The following is a 20,982-nucleotide window of genomic DNA, read 5'->3' on the forward strand; positions in this document are numbered from 1 at the left end:
TTCTACTCATACAAGACTATTTGAAATTAATAGACCTAAGTTAGTCATTTCCATTAATTTCAATGGGTCTCTCTGAGTGGAACAAGCATGTGATACAACCCACAGTGATGCAAACCCCAAAAGAAAAGAAAGAGAAAAACCGAAATCAGTGCAATACGTTGTTGGGGCAATGGCAATAAAGGAGAACTGCCAAATACAGTCACATTCTGCAAAACCTTTGCAAAATTACCACTCTTTGCATTGGTTTACTATCTACAAAATAGTGAGCAACTTAGGCGCCAAATACTTGAAAGGCCGCCTCCTTCCCTACAGATGCTCTCAAGTGCTAAGATCAGCAGAGGGGCCCCTCCTGGTGGTTCTGCTGTCCTCAGATGTTTGGGTGGTGGTGACCCAGAAAAGGGCATTTTCTTTGGCAGCCCCTATGTTTGTAGTTTCCTCCCCACAGAGGTGCATCTGGCACTTTTGCTATACAGCTCTTGGCGAATGATGAAGATGCAACTGTTCACCCTGGCCTTTGACCTGTGTTTACAGGACTCACCCTATTCCTGTGACTGTGGTTTGTTTTAACCGATTATAATTCTGAATTTTAAATGGCTGTAAACTGCCCTGGGACTTGTTGGTGAAGGATAAAAATAATAATGAAAATAATAATGGGCATAGCAACCTACCTCACAAAGTGTTCCTGTGAAGGTAACAGACTTCAAAACATTTTGCACATTAAGCGTGCTACATCTGAGCTTGACTGGTTAATAGCTATGATGAGTGCAAGTAAAGTCAGGATGCAGTCTGAAAAACTGATTTAGGGCAGGTTTGTGTAGCCCAGTCCTGCTACTTTGACTGGCAACAGCTCAGGAACTGGTCTTTCCCAGTCTTGCTACTCAATATCTTTCAACTGGGGATGATGATGATTGAGTCTGGACCTCTTGCATACGGAGTGTGCATCCTACCACTGAGCTATGGCAGCAATCTTTCTACCACAGTGTTACAGATACTTGCCCGAATATACCAGAATGCAAATGGCAGCAGCCAAGTCACCATTTGGGGGGGGTGTAGGTTTAGCTTCTCAAATTGTGTGGGATTCAGTGCTGGATCTACAAGTTTTGATATAGAGTGCAAAGGTCTGCTCTGCTGCCCTCCAATCCTGCAGGTGGATTGATGAGGCAGGGGATGACACAAAGGGGATGAAGTCTTTCACTCCTTCATGTTGTGTGCAGATTTTTTTCTCTCAACTGCTGAGGTGGGACAAACTGGACTCTAATCTGAAGAACTGCACTTCCTTATCACGTGCAGGTTGTCTGAAGCAATGGGAATACTTTGTAGATATTGTAGACTTCATATGAATGAGATCCAGTTATACGTCTTGCGAGTCGAACATTTTGGCTCCTGAACGCCGCAAACCCACAAGTGAGTGTTCCGGTTTGTGAACGTGCTTTGGAACCTGAACATTAGACACAGCTTCCGTGGCTTCCAACTGGAAGCTCCTGCAGCCAATCAGAAGCCATGCCTTGGTTTCCGAACGTTTTGGAAGTCGAATGGACTTCCGAAACAGATTCCATTCAACTTCCGAGGTACCACTGTGACACTGTCGGTATATTTACCCAAGCATTTTTATATTCCATGAAAAACTTCGGAATAGCATTTCCCTTTTTCTAAACCAACTTTTTAAATATATATATATATATATATATATATATATATATATATATATATATATATATGAGCACTTCTAGTTTGCAAATTATCAACCACCCACACCTGTCCTCGCAACTCCTGGACAAGATGGGCAGCCTTGGGCAAGCTTCTCTCTCAACCTCCATTCCCCATCTGTCATATACTGTAGGAAGGATGACAATCTACCTCAGAAGTTTGCTGTGAGCATGAATCAGATCAGCAAGCTGCAAACTTGTTATCTGCAGACAGGAGCTAAAGGGCCCGGGAAAAATAGGAATCAAGGCTGTCAGCTTAGTGTTCTACATGGGCAGAAGAACCATTGCACAAACTTTCAGGAACCCCTGTTTCTTTAAAACATTTATATTCTGCCTTTCCACCAGTTTAGGTCTCTCTAATAATTAAACAGAATTCCTTACTATAATAAAAATGCAAAGCCAAAGGGGCAGCCACCATTAAAACTATGTATACATTTTTTAAAAATCCTATCACAATTAAATGCCGCCAAGCGCTTAAACCAACAAAGACATTTTTAGTTAGGAACATGGGAAGTTGCCTTATATGTACAGAATTAGACCAACAGTCCATATAGCTCAGTATTGTTTACATTGATTGGCAGTGGCTTTCCAGGATTTCAGGCAGGGGTCTCTCCCCAGTCTTAGCTGGAGATGCTTATTGGGGATTGAACCTGGGACATTCTGAAAGCAAAGAATGCCATCTACTGCTGAACAATGGTCCCTGGCACAGAAAAAAGGAAGAAACCTGAGAAATATACCTGGGGAGGAAATTTTTCAAGTCTTGGTGTGACCACACAAAAGAACCATCACTGGGAGCCACCCACCTGACCTCTGAAGGTGGAGAAACTTGGAGCAGGGCAAGCTCAAATGGGAGGAGGTGATACCTTCAGATCTGCTAGTTTGAGATTTTGAACTGTGAAGTTTCAAACTAGTACCTGAATTGCATCAGGAAGCCATCCATTGTAAAGTCCAGAGAGAAAGATGGGGCACTCTCCCTTATTATGGACAGGCTAAGCTGCTTCAAAGCACTACAACTTCATTACAACTGTCCACCCCAATGGAGATTTCAGGATGTTAAGAATGACCAGAATTTGACACACAATGAATTCCATCCACTAGAAGAGTCACAGAGCCAGGCATCACTTGCTAATCGACGGGGTTAGACTGAAATGCCTTCATACCTGTTGAATGGGACTTTGCGCTTGAAACAATATTCTCCGTCCTAGCAATTCTGCAAATATACAGCCCACGGACCAGATGTCGATAGCATTGCTGTAGTGACGGCTGCCCATCAGGATTTCCGGAGCTCGATAATACTGAGTGACAACTTCCTGAGTCATGTGACGAGATTCATCTAATTCTTCCACCCTGGCCAAGCCAAAATCACAGATCTGGAAAAAAAGAAAGAAAGAGGTGAGTAAATACTTGGTATATTTATACAGATTTAAGAATGGTGGCTGATATCTGATATCTGAATCTGCCTTCCTCCAAATAGTCTACATAAAACCTGGTTTGGGCCACACACATATGAAAACCAGGCATATGTACCTATGGGATGCACATTTGTTTAGCTAAATTTTTAACAGTTCAGGATTACCAGGATCTGAAACATTTCAGCAAATGCCTGAAACTTCATCTAGCGGCAAGTTTTCAAATTTCACCGTTGCGTTCATGCTAAATCTAGCTCTCTCAATATAGGGATGAAAGGTTCACTAACTGTTAAGTCTTCTTTGTGTTCAGACTGCTCAGGTTTCTCGTGTTTTTGAGATACTTTTTGTGTGCAATTAAGAGTTTGTCCTACCAAAGGTATTAGCTGTGTTTATGTTTCTATATACAACACCCCTGTCCCAACTTCTACAAAGTAAACTAGACTGTTTGGGAGCAGGATTCTATCCTAGCCTTTACTTTGACAGAGTTTTCCCTGCATATGATTTTTTAAATTTTTGTATGGAGGAGCATTCGGTCATGGAAGCCCCCATCTGCAGAATAAATTGCTACATCCAAGACACAGGTATTTTGCCCAATAAGAATGAGGACGAGGAAACACGTAAGTGACACCTTTGTGCACATAAGGCATCTTAGAAGCAGAAGGGTATGCAGATCAAGTCAAATCATTGTATGATTCATAAATATCGGGATCAATTTAGCTTTTATGTTGGATCAGATGGAAGGACCAGGCTCCTGTCGGATTCCTAGGCTGCATTCCTACACCCACTCACTTAGGAGAAACAGAATGAGTAGACATGCACAAGACTGTGCTGTTAATCTGCAGAGAAGAAATGCTCCTGGCTTCTGAGCAGGAGGTGGGGAGAAATTATAGCCCTCTCTCTCCTTCAAGCCAAGTCAAAGCAGCGCACTGCAATTCCCAATATTGTACAAATGTGAGAGCAGATGACAAAAACTCTTGTGTTCACTGCCACATTCATAATGGTAACAATGTACTCGAATGAAAGGAAACACACTTTTCAAATGAAGAGGCACCTACTTGAAGAGAATCAACTCATACTTATCACTAGGGCTTTTTCCTAGGAAGTTCAGGGTTCCTGGGTTTTGCTTTAAGCATCTCAGAACTACAGACAAGAGGATTATAGAAGCGACCCTCTATTTCTACTTTTGAAAGAAATAGCAAAACCTTTTTGGACCTGGGCATGGCATGTGCAGTATTTTTTATATAGGTGTGAAAAAACCACCTTAAGAACACAGTTGCTGTTCACAAGTAGGTTCCCTGGTTTAATGTCTCGATGCAAAATACCAGCCGAATGTAAGTATTTCAGACCTGCAAACAAAAACAAAAAAGAGAAGCTGTTAAAAAAAAAGGCACACTATGCATAAAGGAAATAATAGATCCTGGAAAGACATGCAAGGTGTGTGAGTGACTGCATGACGTAAGGCATGAGCTACATCTACATACAAAACATGACATCATATTTACAACTTTTTGTCATAAAGGTGTTGAGCAGTTACATTCTTCAGACTTTCATTAGGATGCAAAACTAATAACCCAGCCAGGCGGCAGATATCTGTTGCAAAGCTCTCAATGCAGAATTACAGTTCTCAGTAATAGTAGCATTTGATAAGGAATTTCCAGCTTACTAGCACACTCTATTTAGTGCATCTCCAAGTTAACATATGTTTGGAAGGCTCTCTTTTGGCCAGCAGACTATATGGAGGAGAACGTTAAGTTATCAAGGAACACAGTCAACACTCGAGCATTTCCCCCACATTAAAAGTTAACGCAAAGTTTTGTTTCTTGGGAAAAAAAACGCTCCTTACCTTTTTTTATGAAGGCCTAAAATTTGTGCATACAAAGTTAGGAGTTTAAGATATATATCAAGGTGCTACTATTAAGACTGACCATGGACAAAAGGTCCCTTACTAGACTAACTCCAGCTGTTTAAATATTTTGGAAGCTTTGGGAGAGATGCAAGTTGAAATCAAAACCATATATTTTCTAAGTATTCCCAGGCTTGGTGGTTTTCATCAGAGTATGCATAGCTGAAGATTAAGCAGGTTTAGTTTTATTTTTCCTCTGAACACCAAAGACTGGGTTTGTTTGACTTAATAAATTCTTCCAAGCTGAACTGAACTCCAAATTAAAAGATAATGGAGCTGTATTCAATTACGTTCTGCTCAAAGTAGACCCACTGACGATAATAAACCAAAGTTAGGCATGCCCATTCATTTCAATAGGTCTAACTCTGAGCAGCACTAACATCAGATATAACCTATTATTTTCACCAAGTTTAAATGCTGGGACATTTTAATTTTGGGAGTATAATTAATAGGGAATGAATTAACATATTAAAAATGGAGCAGGACTGATCCATAAAGTATACCACCAATGCTAAAGGCTTATAAATCTCCCGACTTCCCGTACATCACCCTTTGCCACATTTTAACCAATACACCATCCTTGCCCCCCCCCCACCTTATGGATGGTCCCACAGCTGGATTCCACTGTCAGTGGTAATGGAGAAGGTGAGTTTACAAGTTGCAATGGGGATAGGGTGGGGTAAGGATCAAACACATTCATTCTGCATTAAAAAACCAAAAACATGTTACCTCTTAAAATCTGGTAAAGAAAAACCTTTACATGATCCGAGCTGAGTGGCTGAGGAGAGACAATAATCTTATGGAGGTCGCTCTGCATCAATTCTGTAACAACATATCTTCAATTGCACTCATTAAGGAAAGTACAGACAAATCATTTCAGCTTCTCAACTTGGTGCAAGAGATGTCCGAACAGCTCTCTCTTCTCGTTTTCTTTATCATATGTTACATGCTAGAGAGTTAGCAGAGGCCAGAGTAGCAGCTAGTGGCACTTTATTCCACAGTAATTGCTATTTTGATTTACTTACTTAACTCCCCAGGTATGGGAAAAACCAAACTTGATTTTAGGGAAAGTTAGGCTTACAATATGGACTCAAACGATCCCCATGAGCTGACAAACCAAATTGTTTCCTTGTTTTGAAACAATAAACACATTTTTGCCTCATGTACACATGGACCATAAAGAAAAATCTAAGAAAGATGCAATCTTTAAAAAAAAACCCCACACACACTGCTTTCAAATTGCTTACATTCAGAGATGTTATTCCAATGAACAATAAAAATGTAGCCCATTTTTCAACTAAAGTAACTTCAATGCAGAGCTCATTTCTTTAAATTTCTCCTATTTTCAGAACCATCAGCAGTAATTCTTTTTGCCGATAAATAACTCTACCAACCCCTTTCGTGTGTGTAGAGGCACCCTGAAACTAGGCAAACAATACAATCTGGGTGCACATCTTTAAAGTTCCAGTTTTGTTTCTTTCAAATTGGCAGGCTCACATAGAGAAAGCAACCATTTAATAGACTGGCACAGTTGCAGAAAACGCAACTGCTTGTTGGCGATATACGGCAGTAGTTCAGCATGACAAAAATCAGCACCCCCTTCCTGCTGACATTTAAAGGTGGAGATGCAAATGAGCATCGGAAGAACCACAGACATTTACAGAGGAATGGCAAAAAACCAAATGTACTAAATTGAAATTGTTATCAGGGAGCCCGCCTGCTTCTCTCATGCATCATCTGGGTGGGAACACAGCTGAAAAAAGCACCTGAGAACAGCCGATAGCTGCTGCCTGTTTGCCTGAGTCATACCTGCTTAAGCCGTCTGATTTTCCCCACTGTCAGCAATAAAGTGCTTAGATGTAACTACGAAAAAGAGCAAGATGATATCCCAGTTTCACCTCCCATACCAATGTAATTGTCAGGTGAATTCTCTGATCTACAAGTTTGGCTGTTGACAAGAGTCTGGGAGGACAGACTCTTTGCCTGCAGCAAAACCAGTGCATCAGGATTTTCAGGTAACAGGTTATGCCTGGAGTCACAGAACTGGAAGGGAAGCAAAATGGAAGAAATCTGTTCTGGGTTTAAAAGGTCTTCACCTTTGTGGCTTAAAACGATGTGGGCTTAGAACCCAAATACCTGCTCGACTATCAATCTGCCAGCCCACTGAGATCACCATCTTCCTCCAGGGTCTCCCACCATCTGAAATGTTACAGGTCATGACCAGAGAGAGCCTTATCAGCAGTGTCTCCTCATCTTTAGAATGCCCTCCCCAGGAAGCAACTTGGTTACCAATCATTTCTGAATGCCAGGCAAAAAATGTTTGTTTTCCCAGGCTTTTATGAACAGCTTGTGTTACCATATATATAAAATCAAAGTGTTGATCTTACTGTTTATTTGAATGGACTGTTGGTATTTTAGTTGGCTGAATCTGTATGCTTTTTCTTATATTCTATTTTTAAACATTGTACTTTTATTGTCTCTTACTACTTTTCTGTAGCTGCCCTGGGACCATGCATTCAGGATGATTCAGGATATCTATCTATAGATACAGATATAGATATGCAACATAAAAAGCAGCACTTCCTTTGCCATTGTACTGCACACTTAAGCAAAAGCAGAGTGAACCTCCACAAATGAAATTTAGGGTACATGACAGTCACATACAGTTTTCTAGATGAAGAAGTCCAGCATGTTACCTGACACACCACACCCACGCTATTTCATGCGACCCTTGAAGTGAGCCAAGTTGTCTATGCTTGTTTTAGGAGTTTTGTATAAAGCACCCCTTCTTTACATGTAGTCCAGTCAGTGCCAGAATGACAGATCCAACTACATGTTGGCTTTTATATTTTCAAAGGGAGAGCAGTGGCTGCATCCACATACACCACCCACGTGGCTTTTGCTGCAAACGGAAATCCCGTTTCACCTGCAGCACTCTCCCATCAAATTAAGCTTGCAAAACTGCTTCCCTGGTTCCTAACTTACAAACTGTAGGACTATGATTCATTTCATCAAGCCCAGGAAAGTAGGTTTTGTATCTCCCTCTTTTTTGTTCCTTGCTCACTACTCTGGACATTTCCAATGACCATAATAAAAAAAAAAATTACTTGGCTGTTACTTCTGCCAATGATGGCTGCATGCTATCTGCAGAATGAGAAGCAGCATGCCCCTGCACACCAATTGCTGGGAAACCACCGTAGGAGAGAGCTACTGCCTTCTTTCCTGCTTGTGGGTTTCTCATAAGTTGGTGACTGTGAGGAACAGGAGCCTTTGGTCTGATCTAGCAGGGCCCTTCTTATGTTCTTAACCATCTTCGCAAAGCCTGGTCTTATGGAGATATTTAAGAAGGGCTTACAGAATTTGCTCAGGAAACATGATCCTATTGCAAAATCCCCACCCCTATTAGCATCCATTGCATTTTCCCCCTTTTCCATACAGATTTTCCCCACCCAGCCCCGTCCCCCCTGCCTGCCAATACACACACTACTCTAGAAAACCAGTTACAATACTCTGAGCTTTATTATGGTATAACATCCTTGTTTGGTTCTCCCACCTAAATCCTCCTCAACCTCAATCCCGAGCATTAATGTCTCCCAGATGTCTCAACTAGTTGCCATGCCAACTAAAGCAGCTTAAATTAAACGAGGGCCTGGAATGGCACCTGCACAGCTCCAGGTCTGCTGTGCATTAAAACAAAAACAACCCCTCCAAAAAACAGCTTTTGATAAGGGCTCAGAGGTGCTATTAGCTTCAACAATAACTATCTCATTATTGTCTCTGGATAATTTAACAAGGGCCTCTAAGCAAGAGCAAAAGCAGGCCTCGCTTGATTTTCCGGTTTCACAACTACAGCAACCTTTTAAGCAGCTGGTGTCTGGATAGGTCAATGTCATTTGCCTTCTCCAGTGCTTATAATTGTTAGTAAGGCTCCCCCCCACCGCCCCTCCATAAAGCTAAAGTCAGGGCATTTAATGGAAGCAAGTTTCAGTGAATGTCTTTCTAAATTTAATGTTGAGCCATAAATATCATGGCCAGAGGACTTGCGAGGTTGCTCTAGTTTTCATACCCCCAAACAGAACAGCACTCCTGGATGGAAAATGCTGCTGACAGTAATAATTAGTAAAGGAGCTGCATAAAATTAGAAGTACGAAACACACCAATTTGCTTCAAAACAATTATCAAAGGCACAAAGCAGAGGACAGGAGAAGGGCCTTAATTTGTGCTGACTGAGAGACTTGTTGAAGCTAACAGACTATGCCATACTGACAAGCAACCCTAATGTACAAGCCTGGCACATCACAACAGTGTTGTTTGCAGTCCCCTTCCCTGAGATCTGCAAAGTTCAAAGAAATTATTCCCTAAACATGTTCCCTTTTTACAAAATGTGGCGTTTTATCACAGGCGTGCAGATACAAGCACACTGCCTGCTCCAGATTCATAGCAGTGTCAGACTAGCCTTTAGAAATCCTAAATCAGCTCTCCTGCCATATACAACTGTTGCTTGCAGCCTTCTGACATATTGTGACAGATTCCACCTAAGCAAAACTGCTCCATCTTTCTTTAGATGGGGCAATTCTCATTCCAGCAGCCAACTACCCAGAAAGACCCAATGCACCCTCCAAAAGAGTGGATGTAAGGTCCTTGGTTAGTTGCTCATGAGTAAGCAGGCAAAACTCCAAATTTTCCTTTAGTAATTTTATTGTGCATACTATGTACAGTGCAGAGCTAACAAGTTCATGTCTGTATCAAGCGTCGGCAGAATCTGGGAATGGCCCCTTCCGGTTCTGACCCCAACAAAAAAGTTTCGGTATACGAAAACCCCACCTTCCATCCTTTCGTTTCACCCCTCGATGCCTTTGGGGTGACGGAAATTGCGTGCTTCCTTCATCGCCCCTTGGGCTAGGGGAGTGCGGGGTCTCTCCGGCATCCCCAGAGCCTCAACCCTCCGTCCCCTGAAACCCATGCCCCTCCCCGCTAGAAGCCTCGCTGCTCCCTCTGCTGCCAGAGGAGGTGCTGCTGGTCAGGTGGGGCCGGGGATCTCTGTGGCATCCCGAGAGCCCTTCCACCACCTTGCGCTACGCCGGGGACAATTCCCTGACAGTGGACTATACAAAACCCTGAAGAATGTTACTTGTCTTACAGAGTGCAATGGCATCCACTTCATGCATCTCTAATTTCAGCTGTGAGTAGAAAATACATCTCTACCGTGTTCTTAAAAGTCTAATTTTATGGATCATAAATTTTGTATATATGTGAAATATAACAGGAAAAAGTTCATGAGGGAAACTTTCCCCCCCTCTAATATAGCTGTCATGTATCAGACTGCAGACCACGAAGACGAACAGTTCCTGTCAGTTCTCTTTAGTACAACAGTAAAATCAGCATTGTGCGGCTCTTGGGACTGATTCTCATGTTGCATTTGTTTTCAACTTGGTGTATGGGGAAGTGCTTCTATTTGGTAATGTAGAAGCAATCTAGCCAGCACATTTGTTTTGTCATATTTTTGACACTGCTCCAGAAGATCCACGCGTACAAAAATTATACATGGGATCTGACTCCTGTTCACCCACTTCAGCTTGTATATGTATATAGCAGTTCAGCCCCCTAACTTTTCCCCATGCTCCAGATTTACATCCTCAAACATTAGAAGTTACAGGAAAGCCACCCGAAACAACCTACATGAATACGAAGAGCTTCGGTGCAGATCTGACTCCTGTGCTTAGTAAGTAGAAGGCTCAGGGGTTGATTGTGGTTTAGCCTGATGATATGGTTGCTGCCGGGCTACTGAGCCATACATATTGCTACTGAAATGCGCACTTTGTGTAAAGCCCAGCACTCATGCGGTTCAGGCAATTTTTAACCACTCTCAAATGGCATGATCACAGGAAGAGCCATACCACTTCAGTACCACTGCGGTTAGACATCCTGTGCTTCTAGATGTGAAACATCATGTAGCTGGGATAACACAGAGGCCTGAAGCAATATCCAATGCTCAAGACACTGTGAGTGAAAACCACCACCGGCAGAACGATTGTATCACCCTAGGTCTCTTCATACAATATTTTTCAAGGAGGCAATAATTAATCAGGGTAGAGCAATTTCAATAATTATGAAAGAGTGTACATAAATTAAGCTTCCAACTTTCTAATTCATGTACTGTACAACTGCACATACCAACTGAGCACTATAAAAATTAAAATGGACTTTTGAAATGGAATGTGGCTGCCTAAAGGTAAAGTAAAGGACCCCTGACAGCTAAGTCCAGTCGCAGACGACTCTGGGGTTGTGGCACTCATCTCGCTTTACAGGCCAAGGGAGCTGGTGTTTGTCCGCTCTGCAGACAGTTTTTCCAGGTCATGTGGCCAGCATGACTAAGGCGCTTCTGGCAAAACCAGAGCAGCACTCAGAAACGCCATTTACCTTCCCGCCGGAGCGATACCTATTTATCTACTTGCACTTTTTGGCGTGCTTTCAAAGTGCTAGGTGGGCTGGAGCTGGGACTGAGCAACGGGAGCTCACCCCGTCGTGGGGATTCGAACCGTGGTGCTGTCGTCTAAACCACTGAGGTGGCTGCACTACCCGGGGCATCATCTAAAAATTTGAATCAAGTAGCCCACGTGCCTTTTACACTACAGAATTCATATCTGCTTGTGGGATCGTGAGATTAAGGATTTCTGTTTGGCTGTCTCTATATTTGTTAATGGACTCTCTATGACACCTTGTAACTGTAGTTCTCTGTACATACTCATGCAAGGGGACTGAGCAAGTTCATTTACATGAAGACTAAGGTCCCTAAAACATTCCAGGAGCAAAGGCCAATAGATGCAAGTTAGTACAGTGTTTCTACATGATATAGATAGTATCTGGCTGAAAGTCTAAATTGTCATGATACAATTATAAATAGTTCATATTCTATATTATAGTGTTTAACCACAAGAATTGCATATTTCTGTTCCTGGTTGATTCTTTTACAAAGAAAACTGGTTTCACAGAAGATCATGGCTTCAATTTGTATATGCTTTTATTACATCCAAATATTTTAAGATAAAAGTAATGTTTTCTAAAAAATAAATACATCTATTTTTAAAAAAGATCATTGATTTTTACCGACTCAGTAGAACACAATCCCTTTATTATTTGTGTGCGTACGTGCGCGCACACACTAATACGCTAGCATCTTTTCTCAACAACAATAATAGTATGAACCCATCCATCTTGCAAGAGGATGGTTTTTTAGTATCTCCCTCTACAGAAATAAAAGCCTTGTCAGGAAAGGCTATTTTATGATAGCACCATAGAGCCCTCAATATAGCTTCCTCTTTCCATACAGATGGACAGAAAAAGGAACAAAATAAAGGGATTCACTTTATCACAAGAGCTCAGTTTCCCTTTGGGCCGTTGATAAATGCACTGGAACCATCAACAGGTGACGATGGGAGCTCTTGGCTTCCATCAGGCAGAAGCAGAAGTATTCATTGCTTTAAACAAACAAAAAAACCCACCACATACATCTTCAGGTAGTCCTAATCATGTAAACAAGTGACAACAGTGCTAAGCTGAAAGCACCACACTTTCTAAATGGGTAGCAGGCCACCCTGACAGTTGGCTACAAGTTTAAGCGTATCACAGAACCAGAGTGTACATCAAAAGCTCAAATATTAGGGAGCAGGGATCTGTAGTCAGCTGGAATCCTGCCCAGAAGCTCTTTGTATTGCTTGGCTATGCCTATGGTAATGGGGAATGCGCCATCAATGCCAGCTCAGAGATGGATTAACTGGAGGTGGGGGCAGGAGAAGAGATGAAAAAATCCAAAAATAGCTTCTCCAACTGTGCAGGACAAATTGCTAGAACCAATGTATTACGATTAGGGTTAACATCATGGGGAACAGAATGTGAATGAGTGGAATATAACTAGAATTGTGCTGCCAAACAGATTCTCTTGCAAATAAATAATAATAATAAAAATCACATACACAAACCAAAAACAATTCCCCCCATTTCAAAAGTAAAGACAAACAATGAGCAATATGCAGCCCAGATTTTTAAAAGCTGGGTGTAGAGCCCTGTTGTGAAGCTTGACCAAGTGATTGATGAACATGTCAGTGGTGCACACCCCTTGTACTTGTGCAAGCACACAGGCCGACTAAGATCTTCTGCCAACAACCAGATCACGCAAACCACAGCTTTGCCCATTTCTCTTTCGAATGCTTGCTGTATTATTGGATGGCATTAAGCTGAACATCTCAAAGTTCTAGCCATTAAGTTTTAAACCTTGTACTTCATAATGCCTGACCTAAAGCTTCTCTTCTTTTCTTGTGCCACACTTCTCAATCTCTCCCTCCAGTTCAAATAATTTTATCTCAGACTCTGAGCTGTCCCCTATGCCATCTATCATTATGTTCACGGTGCTTAGAAGAGCAGCCCCTCCTGCCCCATTATAGCTATGCAGTTTGCCACATGTAATGATCCTCAGACCACCAAGAAGAACAGTAAAATGCAACTAGAAACCCTCCTGTCATCTAGCAATAAACTTGATGTTTTCTGGCTATGTCTAATTTGGACTGGTAGTGGGACTTCAACACCTCAAGTAGAGTTCCTTTAGCTGGAGATGTTGAGCACTAAACCAGGGACCATTTGCATCCAAATCATGTGCTAAACCAATGACCCATGCCCCCCCATCTTAGTTTTCTTTCCACCACCATTTGTCACCCACCAATCTACCCTCATCCTCACTTGTCAACCCACATCCATTTTACTTCCAATATAAATTAAACCCTCTGGCCTGGCTCTTTAACACCTGTATAGCCCCAAACAGAACACTGCAAACTTGTGTGCATGGAAGGAGACTAGAAGCGAGCTACCTTGCAAGTTTCATTACTGAGGGTTGCACAAAAATGTGAAGAATTGTTAACACAGAAGTGGCTAAGGTTAGATAACAGTCCACAGAAACGAATGCCCTTGGCCTAGTTTATATTTTGACATTGATTTGCAAGTGTCTTCATTCCACTATCAAGTTTTTAGGGTTGTTGTTTTTTAAGTTTACTCAGGCTCTGTGACAATTAGAAATGCCTGTCTGTGAATCAAAGCGCTCCTGCTGGAACTAATTACGCACTATCAAACCTGCTAAGCAATGACAGCCCTTTGAAGAAGTAGCTGGAAGTCACCTTACAAAGACCTCAGACTCAAGCACCTTACTGCTGTTAGGGAAACCAAGTCTTAGACAAAGGGTTAAACTGCAACTGAGTAACATCCAAAAAACATCATGATGGTACAAGAACCCAGTTGGGATCAATGCCACCACATTTTTTCAAAAGCACTTACATATTTAAAGCTTATTGAAAATTGTTAGTATTAGAATACAAATCAACTTAAATGATTAAAAAAATCCATTAATTGAAGCTGCATTACAAAGAAAGGCACACATATTTAGTATGTTACAGGGTGGGGGAAGGGTGCAGTTTCTTCTGTCTCTCCATTACAGTTTCTTCTAGTGGAATGGAAAAGAACGACGAACAACTGAAGCAAATAAATTGATATATAGATCAACATCAGCTGTTACAACAGCGTTGGGGAACATAGGGTTCTCCAGAGGTTATTGAACTACAACACCTATCATCCCTAGCCACTGCCAATGCTGCCTGGAGCTGATGGAAGTTGGAGTCCCAACAGTATCTAGAGGCCTGCAGGTTTGTTGGCACTGTGTTACAAGAAGCACTAACCAGCAGCCGCCCTACCACCTCTTGTTTCCATTGAACCAAATGAAAGAAGGGAAACTTGGGAGGAGGGCAGGGGAGAAAGGCAATGCTTCAGAGACACATTCAGCTGGCATATCTGCCCTCAGCATCTTTCCTGCTGGAGTTCACCTTGACAAAAAGTAGGGGTGTGAAAGAACAAAAGACAGAAGGACAAAGCACTCAACTCATACCCTTGCAGGTGCCTCACAGAATATCTGAAGCTCTCTACAATTGCCTCATTTCAAGTTCTATCACGTGGGAGATGCTAAAAAGGGAAAAGCCTGCCAATATTTTATTGTATCATATTCATGCCAGAGCTTCAAACCCTAGAAGAGACACACTCACTAAGAAGAGACACTGAAGCTGTGTACAGATTGACTTGAAAGGTAATGAAACAGAGATAGCAATGCCTACAATACATATGTTCATTTGTTTGTTTATTTTTGTCCTGCTACGATCTCTGGGCAAACAGTTCTTATTTTTGTATTTTTAGCAACAGAGCAAACGGTATGCATCATAATACCAACACATATAAATAACATGATTACTAAGGAGAAAGAATTATGAAGACTTACAGTATGCACAATGGGGGGATGTAAGAAGTACGGAGGAACCTCAAGTTGGAAACTATGCTTTTTAACTTGTGCATATATGTCACAAGTATATGACTTGTGCATATATGACATATGACAAGTTGAGAGTGAGAAGTGAGGTACCCAAGTTCACTGATGACACCAATTTGTTTGGAGTACTAAGGAAGTCCCAGGGTATAGCCTGAAGGCACCTGAGGCCACCAACTTGCTGAAACAAAGGAGGTGACTGCCTGGGAACAACACATACACTGCCTTTGGTTCCATGGTGAAAGGAAGGTGGGATATAAACAAAAATAAAAAGGGACCGTGAGGAGTTCCAAAAGGGTATCTCCAAACTGGATGACTGGGCTGTAGTAAAATGGCAAATGTAATTCAGTGTAAGAAAGTGTAAAATGATGCACAGTGGGGCCAAATAAATCCCTTACTTCCCATATGTGCTTAAGGGGTCTGAACTGGCAGTGACTGACCAAGGAAGGAGATCTTAGGATTTGTGGTGGATAACTCAATGCATATGTTAACCCCGTGTTTGGCAGCTGTGAAAAAGGCTAATTCCATGTTGAGGATTGTTAAGAAAGGATTGAAACTGCCAATATAATGCTGTTATACAAAACTATGGTGTAACTGCATTTTTAATACCGTGCTCATTTCTGGAATACTGTTTTCAGCTCTGGTCGCCGCAGCTGAAAAGGGAAATTGCAGAGTTGGAAAAGGGCAACCAAAATTATTGTGAGCTTCTGGATTGACTGGAAATTAGCCACTGATTTGCAGGAGGGGGGGGGTAGTTCCATCCTAACTTGTTTGTAGTATAATGCCACGATGGGCTGCATCAGTCTTCTCTACTGTGGGCAAATGCTTCTCACAAGTTTCTGAAGTACAACAAAAACCTGTTGGACCTGACATAAGCAAGCCACAAAGGAAATAATGAACTTATTTATTATTGTGCAGGGAGTTGTGCTGTTTCGCCACCTGCAAGCCCAGAGATGTGTTACACTAGCATATGGCCATTAACTTACTACTGGACTTATGGTTGCCACTGACCCTTTTGCTTGGGAGTCCACATTTTGCTGCCTCTGCTTTTTAAGCTCTCACAATAGCTCTGAGCAAGTTGGATGGAATGGAGTTGGGACAGAAGCATAAAAAACACACAATGGCATTACTTCCAGAATTCAGAGTGTCTAGTTGCCCAAACAGACACAGCTGGAATAGAAGTAGATTCACTTTTAAAAGCAAATAAGTTCCTCTACTCCCTTATGCATTCTAACAATCAGAACAGCCACCTCATGAAACTCTTGACAACCAAAGAAGGAACTAGTGAACATATCTGGTTGTTTATTTAAATTTATGAATGCTGTTTTCACTCTGGTCAAGAGTTTGAAACCCACATAGAACCACCTTCTAAGCTGTAAGATCCTAACACTATTCCTTTGTACCAGGTTGTGAGTTAATTTCAGTTTACAGTTCCATGTAGTTGGTTTAATCAGAGGGGGAAATGCTTACATTGTCTAATATCGAAAATTCTTTCTAGTAGCACCTTAGAGACCAACTGAGTTTGTTCCTGGTATGAGCTTTCGTGTGCATGCACACTTCTTCAGAATTGTCTAATATATACACCTTATATTGCAGCTCTTGTTCTCATTGGACTGTGTTGACGATAACACATGTAGCAACAGAGAACTAGCAGTGTTTCAGTGTGAACTGTTAAAAGTGAATCCTAATAGTTTCACTTTTGCTACATCACTTGAAGAGTCTTTTAAATACGATGGAAATGCCTGAACAGATTAAGGTTTTGATCTCTTACGCAAACTAAGATTTAAATAATTAAAGCTTTAAAGGATTTCCCCACCCAACTTGTAAATTGAGGAAACTGGCATTTCCAATTTTGTACACTGACATGCTTACAACATATCATTGCTCAACTTCCTTGCTCAAGCTCTTAGTGCATGTGGTTAATAAAAGAAAGCCAAGCTTCATTACACCATAGGCACTGCTTTTTTGTACCATGCCGAAACTAGTTGACAAAGCCAGCTCAATGAAGTGAAAAACAAAAAGGCAGTAAGATGTCAGGGTCTCTGGGAAATGCATTACTTCCATCTGGCTGCCTATTTCCCTACACTTAAAAAAATAAAATAAAAATTCTTGCCCAACACCCTATAGGCAAGCATTCGTGACAATACAGGTAATATTTTATTCATCTGCCTCAGGCAAACATTTGCCTAGAGTGCAGATGGCCAACTGGTAGCTGCTCATGGACTGCGTTCCCCCTGCAAGATGACTTTATAAAGCCCTGAGAACCTACCTGCAACCACACACAGAGGGCCAGGGTAGAAAAGTAACTGGATCCTATGAGGGAGGATAGAGCCCATATTTTCTATGATGCCTTTGGCACAGTAGAGTTATAGGAAGCTGCCTTATATTGAATGAAAGATGATGACTGGAAGCATCTCTCCAAGGTTGTAGAGAGCAGCCCTACCTGCAGTTGCAGGGGTCTAATCAGGGTCCTTTTTGCATGTAAAATGCATGATATTTGGTGCTCATCCCCTACTAAAACAAAGCCGGTTTACCCTCATCTTTACCTGATCCCTCTGTGGCCTCCCTATCCTGAATTTTGGGCTTTGCTCCTTAAGTCAGAGGTCTGTCTTCTGTTGCTCTGTACGGCATCATGCACACAGTGTTTTATCAATATAGGTCACCGACACAGTAGCCACAGGCTCACATAGGCCCATAGAGACCTTCCCTGGCACGCACCAGATCCTGCCCACCTCTTCTTTCCCTGCTGGAATTAAGCTTGCCCGATTACAGCACATGGGGCATTTTCAGAGGGAGGGAGTGCAGCTGAAGGAAGAAGCTACTCTCTCCCCTCCCCAGCTATTCTGCCCCCACCTAAACACACTGAAAACACCTCTCTCACACCATAATTAGGCTTCAAAGAAGCCTTTTTACTAACTACAATAGGCTTTCTTGAAGCCTGAATTACAACAGAGTAGAGCAATTTCAAGGGGTTTCCAGCTGTGACCTCCCCACCCCCAAATCCCCCTTCCCTTGTTGCAATTAGGCTTGAGGGGGGAGCTTCCCATATAATTAATTAAATAAATGGGTATTTTATAGTACCCGTGACATTTTCTTAAAATTCCAAATCTTTCCCCAGGCTCAAAGGGTGGAGGCTGGGCTGGGGACTGATCTAAAGCAAATCATGCTCCACTGGGTTGAAGCTGGTTGTTCATCATATTAGTTTCTTCCTCCCAGGCTCCATAAATTAGAAACTCACCCCAAAACCTTTGATTTTCATCATGAGTTAAGTGCAACAGAACAATACTTCCATCACCTCAAACCAACATCTCAAATGGGAGTCAAGCAATGATTCATAGTGGAGGAGGGTAAAACACCCTTAAGAACGCCATCTTTTTAGACATATTTTCCAGTGTCCATTGTGGGAAAGAACATATCTCTGTACAACAGAGTTTGCATTTTCTACTCAGAGGTCCTTATCTAAAGCTGCACTGGGTAGATCACAGAGGACTCAGGGAAGGCGATCCTTTCTAACATTCTGTAGGGCCCCAACCATCTGCCTCTATCTAGTGGTAAAAGCAGCTAACAGCAAAATGAGCAGACCTTGCCTTTCTCCAACAAGGGATACCTCAAGCATGCAGTGCTGAATCACACTGAGGAACAGGTAACTTCTGTATGTGCCAAAAGCATTAAGTACTGTATAGCAATGGGTGGGTTTGCCTATATTATCTAGGACTTGTGCCTTTTCAGCATTCTTCTCTGATGCAGCGTATGTTGCTCACAAGCACAGATTACCGGTATCTCTCTTTCAGTACACCAAGATGGAGGGCACAAGGAGAAGGGGATGACAGAGGATGAGATGGTTGGACAGTGTTCTCAAAGCGACTACCATGAGTTTGGCCAAACTGCGGGAGGCAGTAAAAGATAGGCGTGCCTGGCGTGCTCTGGTCCATGGGGTCAACCAAGAGTCGGACACGAATGAACGACTGAACAACAACAACAAAGGTCACGGCTGGAAATATCCCTGACACCTAGTCTCCAAGCACCAGCACTGCATTTCCATTTTACCCAGTTTTTATAGGGCTGGTTCCTACTTCTTTTGGTGCCAAAGTATTCGGGCTGCTAAGAATTCAAATATCTGATTTTGGCTCCTAGGAATTTGAATATATTTTTAGACCTTTATAAGGGTTACCCACTCCCACTTAGAGGGATCTAGCAATTAGGTTTTCAAGGAAATATTAAAAGAGAGATGGTTTTTCCATCACTACAATCGGTGTGCCTCAGTAATAAGTTTTAGGTCTGAATGAAAAGAAAAGTTTCACAAGAGCCTGCTTTGTAGCAAAAGTCTGAACTGCAGCAAATCATTTGATCAGCCCCATTCAAACACCTTCTGGCCATTTAACGCAGCCCACCTGCCTCCTTGCTTTGCACTGCATACTCTCAATAGTGATGTGGACAGTTCCAACAGTCAGGAACATCTGGATGTTCTTTGCCACCTTGTTTATTTCCAGAGTTGTCATCTTATACAAGCTTTTCATCTCCTTCCAAGCAGGGCTTATACGAGCAACATGTGTGTTTTTATTATGTATTTTAAAATGAGGTTTTCTTCCCCACCCATGCCTTTCCCAGTGTTAAGTCTTAAGAGTAAGAGATAAAAGATGACAGAACTAGTAAAGATAAAACTAGTAAATTACTGTCAGCTATAAATCACCCAAGCCATTTCTGAGCTCCCCTTTATTACTCTAGTAAGGGAAAGACCCTTGCTCTGAAGAGGTATTGGCTTTAGAAGAGCGTGAATGCCAACAAGTCTGGTCAGAATTGGAGCTGTGGCACTCGTATTGTGTGCAGCATTCAACTGTGGTACCGTATTTTCCTGTGTATAAGACGCTCCCATGTATAAGATGACCCCTATTTTTAGGGACTGCAACAAGATTTTTTTTGGGGGGGGGTTGACCAAAGTTGTTGAGCTTTTTCGGGGGGGGTCACCACCGCCAATCGCTCTACAGCATGCCCACCACTGCAAATCACACGCATCGCCGTGGACACCATTCATCAGCACGCTCGACGCCAAAAGCCCACCTGCCCACTTGATGAATCCACAGACGATTGCACACATGCCTTGCCGCTGCCATAAATCAACCGCCCAATTGCCGCAGCAAATCGTCAGCAGGCCTTGCAGCAGCAACCAATCGCATGCCCAATCGCCGCTGCCATTATCTCCTGCTGGCTGTTGCCAACAATCGCCCATCCCCACTCTGCTATCCATGTATAAGATGACCCACAATTTTTGCCTAATATTTCTAAGTAAAAAATATTGTCTTATAAATGGAAAAAATATGGTTATTGCTTATTGTCACAGTCTCAAGCCACCATTAAACCCTCCAAACTATATTTTAAAGTATGTGGCACTTTGTCATCAACCTGGCATTCTTAACTGTTCAAAGATTTGTAAAATCTACCCAGAAATGAATGCTTTTTTGGGGGGGGGGGAGCACAAATTATATCCAACACTGCTCTGTCTGTCTACTTTGTGTCTTTTACTTTCCCAAATAAGACATGGCAAAGCCTTTTCCAAACATTTTGCAGCAATTATCTTTTCATCTGCTCTAATGTTTTAAGTTAACTCTAAAT

General features: G+C 42.1%; 1 protein-coding gene across 2 annotated transcripts in view; it reads right to left on the bottom strand.

Annotated features, from left to right (window-relative positions):
• The window catches only part of NLK (nemo like kinase), an 87,954-nt gene that overhangs the window by 13,001 nt on the left and 53,971 nt on the right, over positions 1–20,982 (bottom strand). For both annotated transcript variants that reach the window (XM_033172413.1, XM_033172414.1), the window contains exons 4-6: positions 5,748–5,854; positions 4,376–4,461; positions 2,867–3,076 (exon numbers count right to left, since the gene is read on the bottom strand). In XM_033172413.1, coding sequence (XP_033028304.1) covers positions 2,867–3,076; positions 4,376–4,461; positions 5,748–5,854 — 403 coding nt within the window. The remainder of the gene's footprint in view (positions 1–2,866; positions 3,077–4,375; positions 4,462–5,747; positions 5,855–20,982) is intronic.

Source organism: Lacerta agilis, chromosome 15 (assembly GCF_009819535.1).
Source record: "Lacerta agilis isolate rLacAgi1 chromosome 15, rLacAgi1.pri, whole genome shotgun sequence".
In the NCBI taxonomy this organism is placed as follows: Eukaryota; Metazoa; Chordata; class Lepidosauria; order Squamata; family Lacertidae; genus Lacerta; species Lacerta agilis.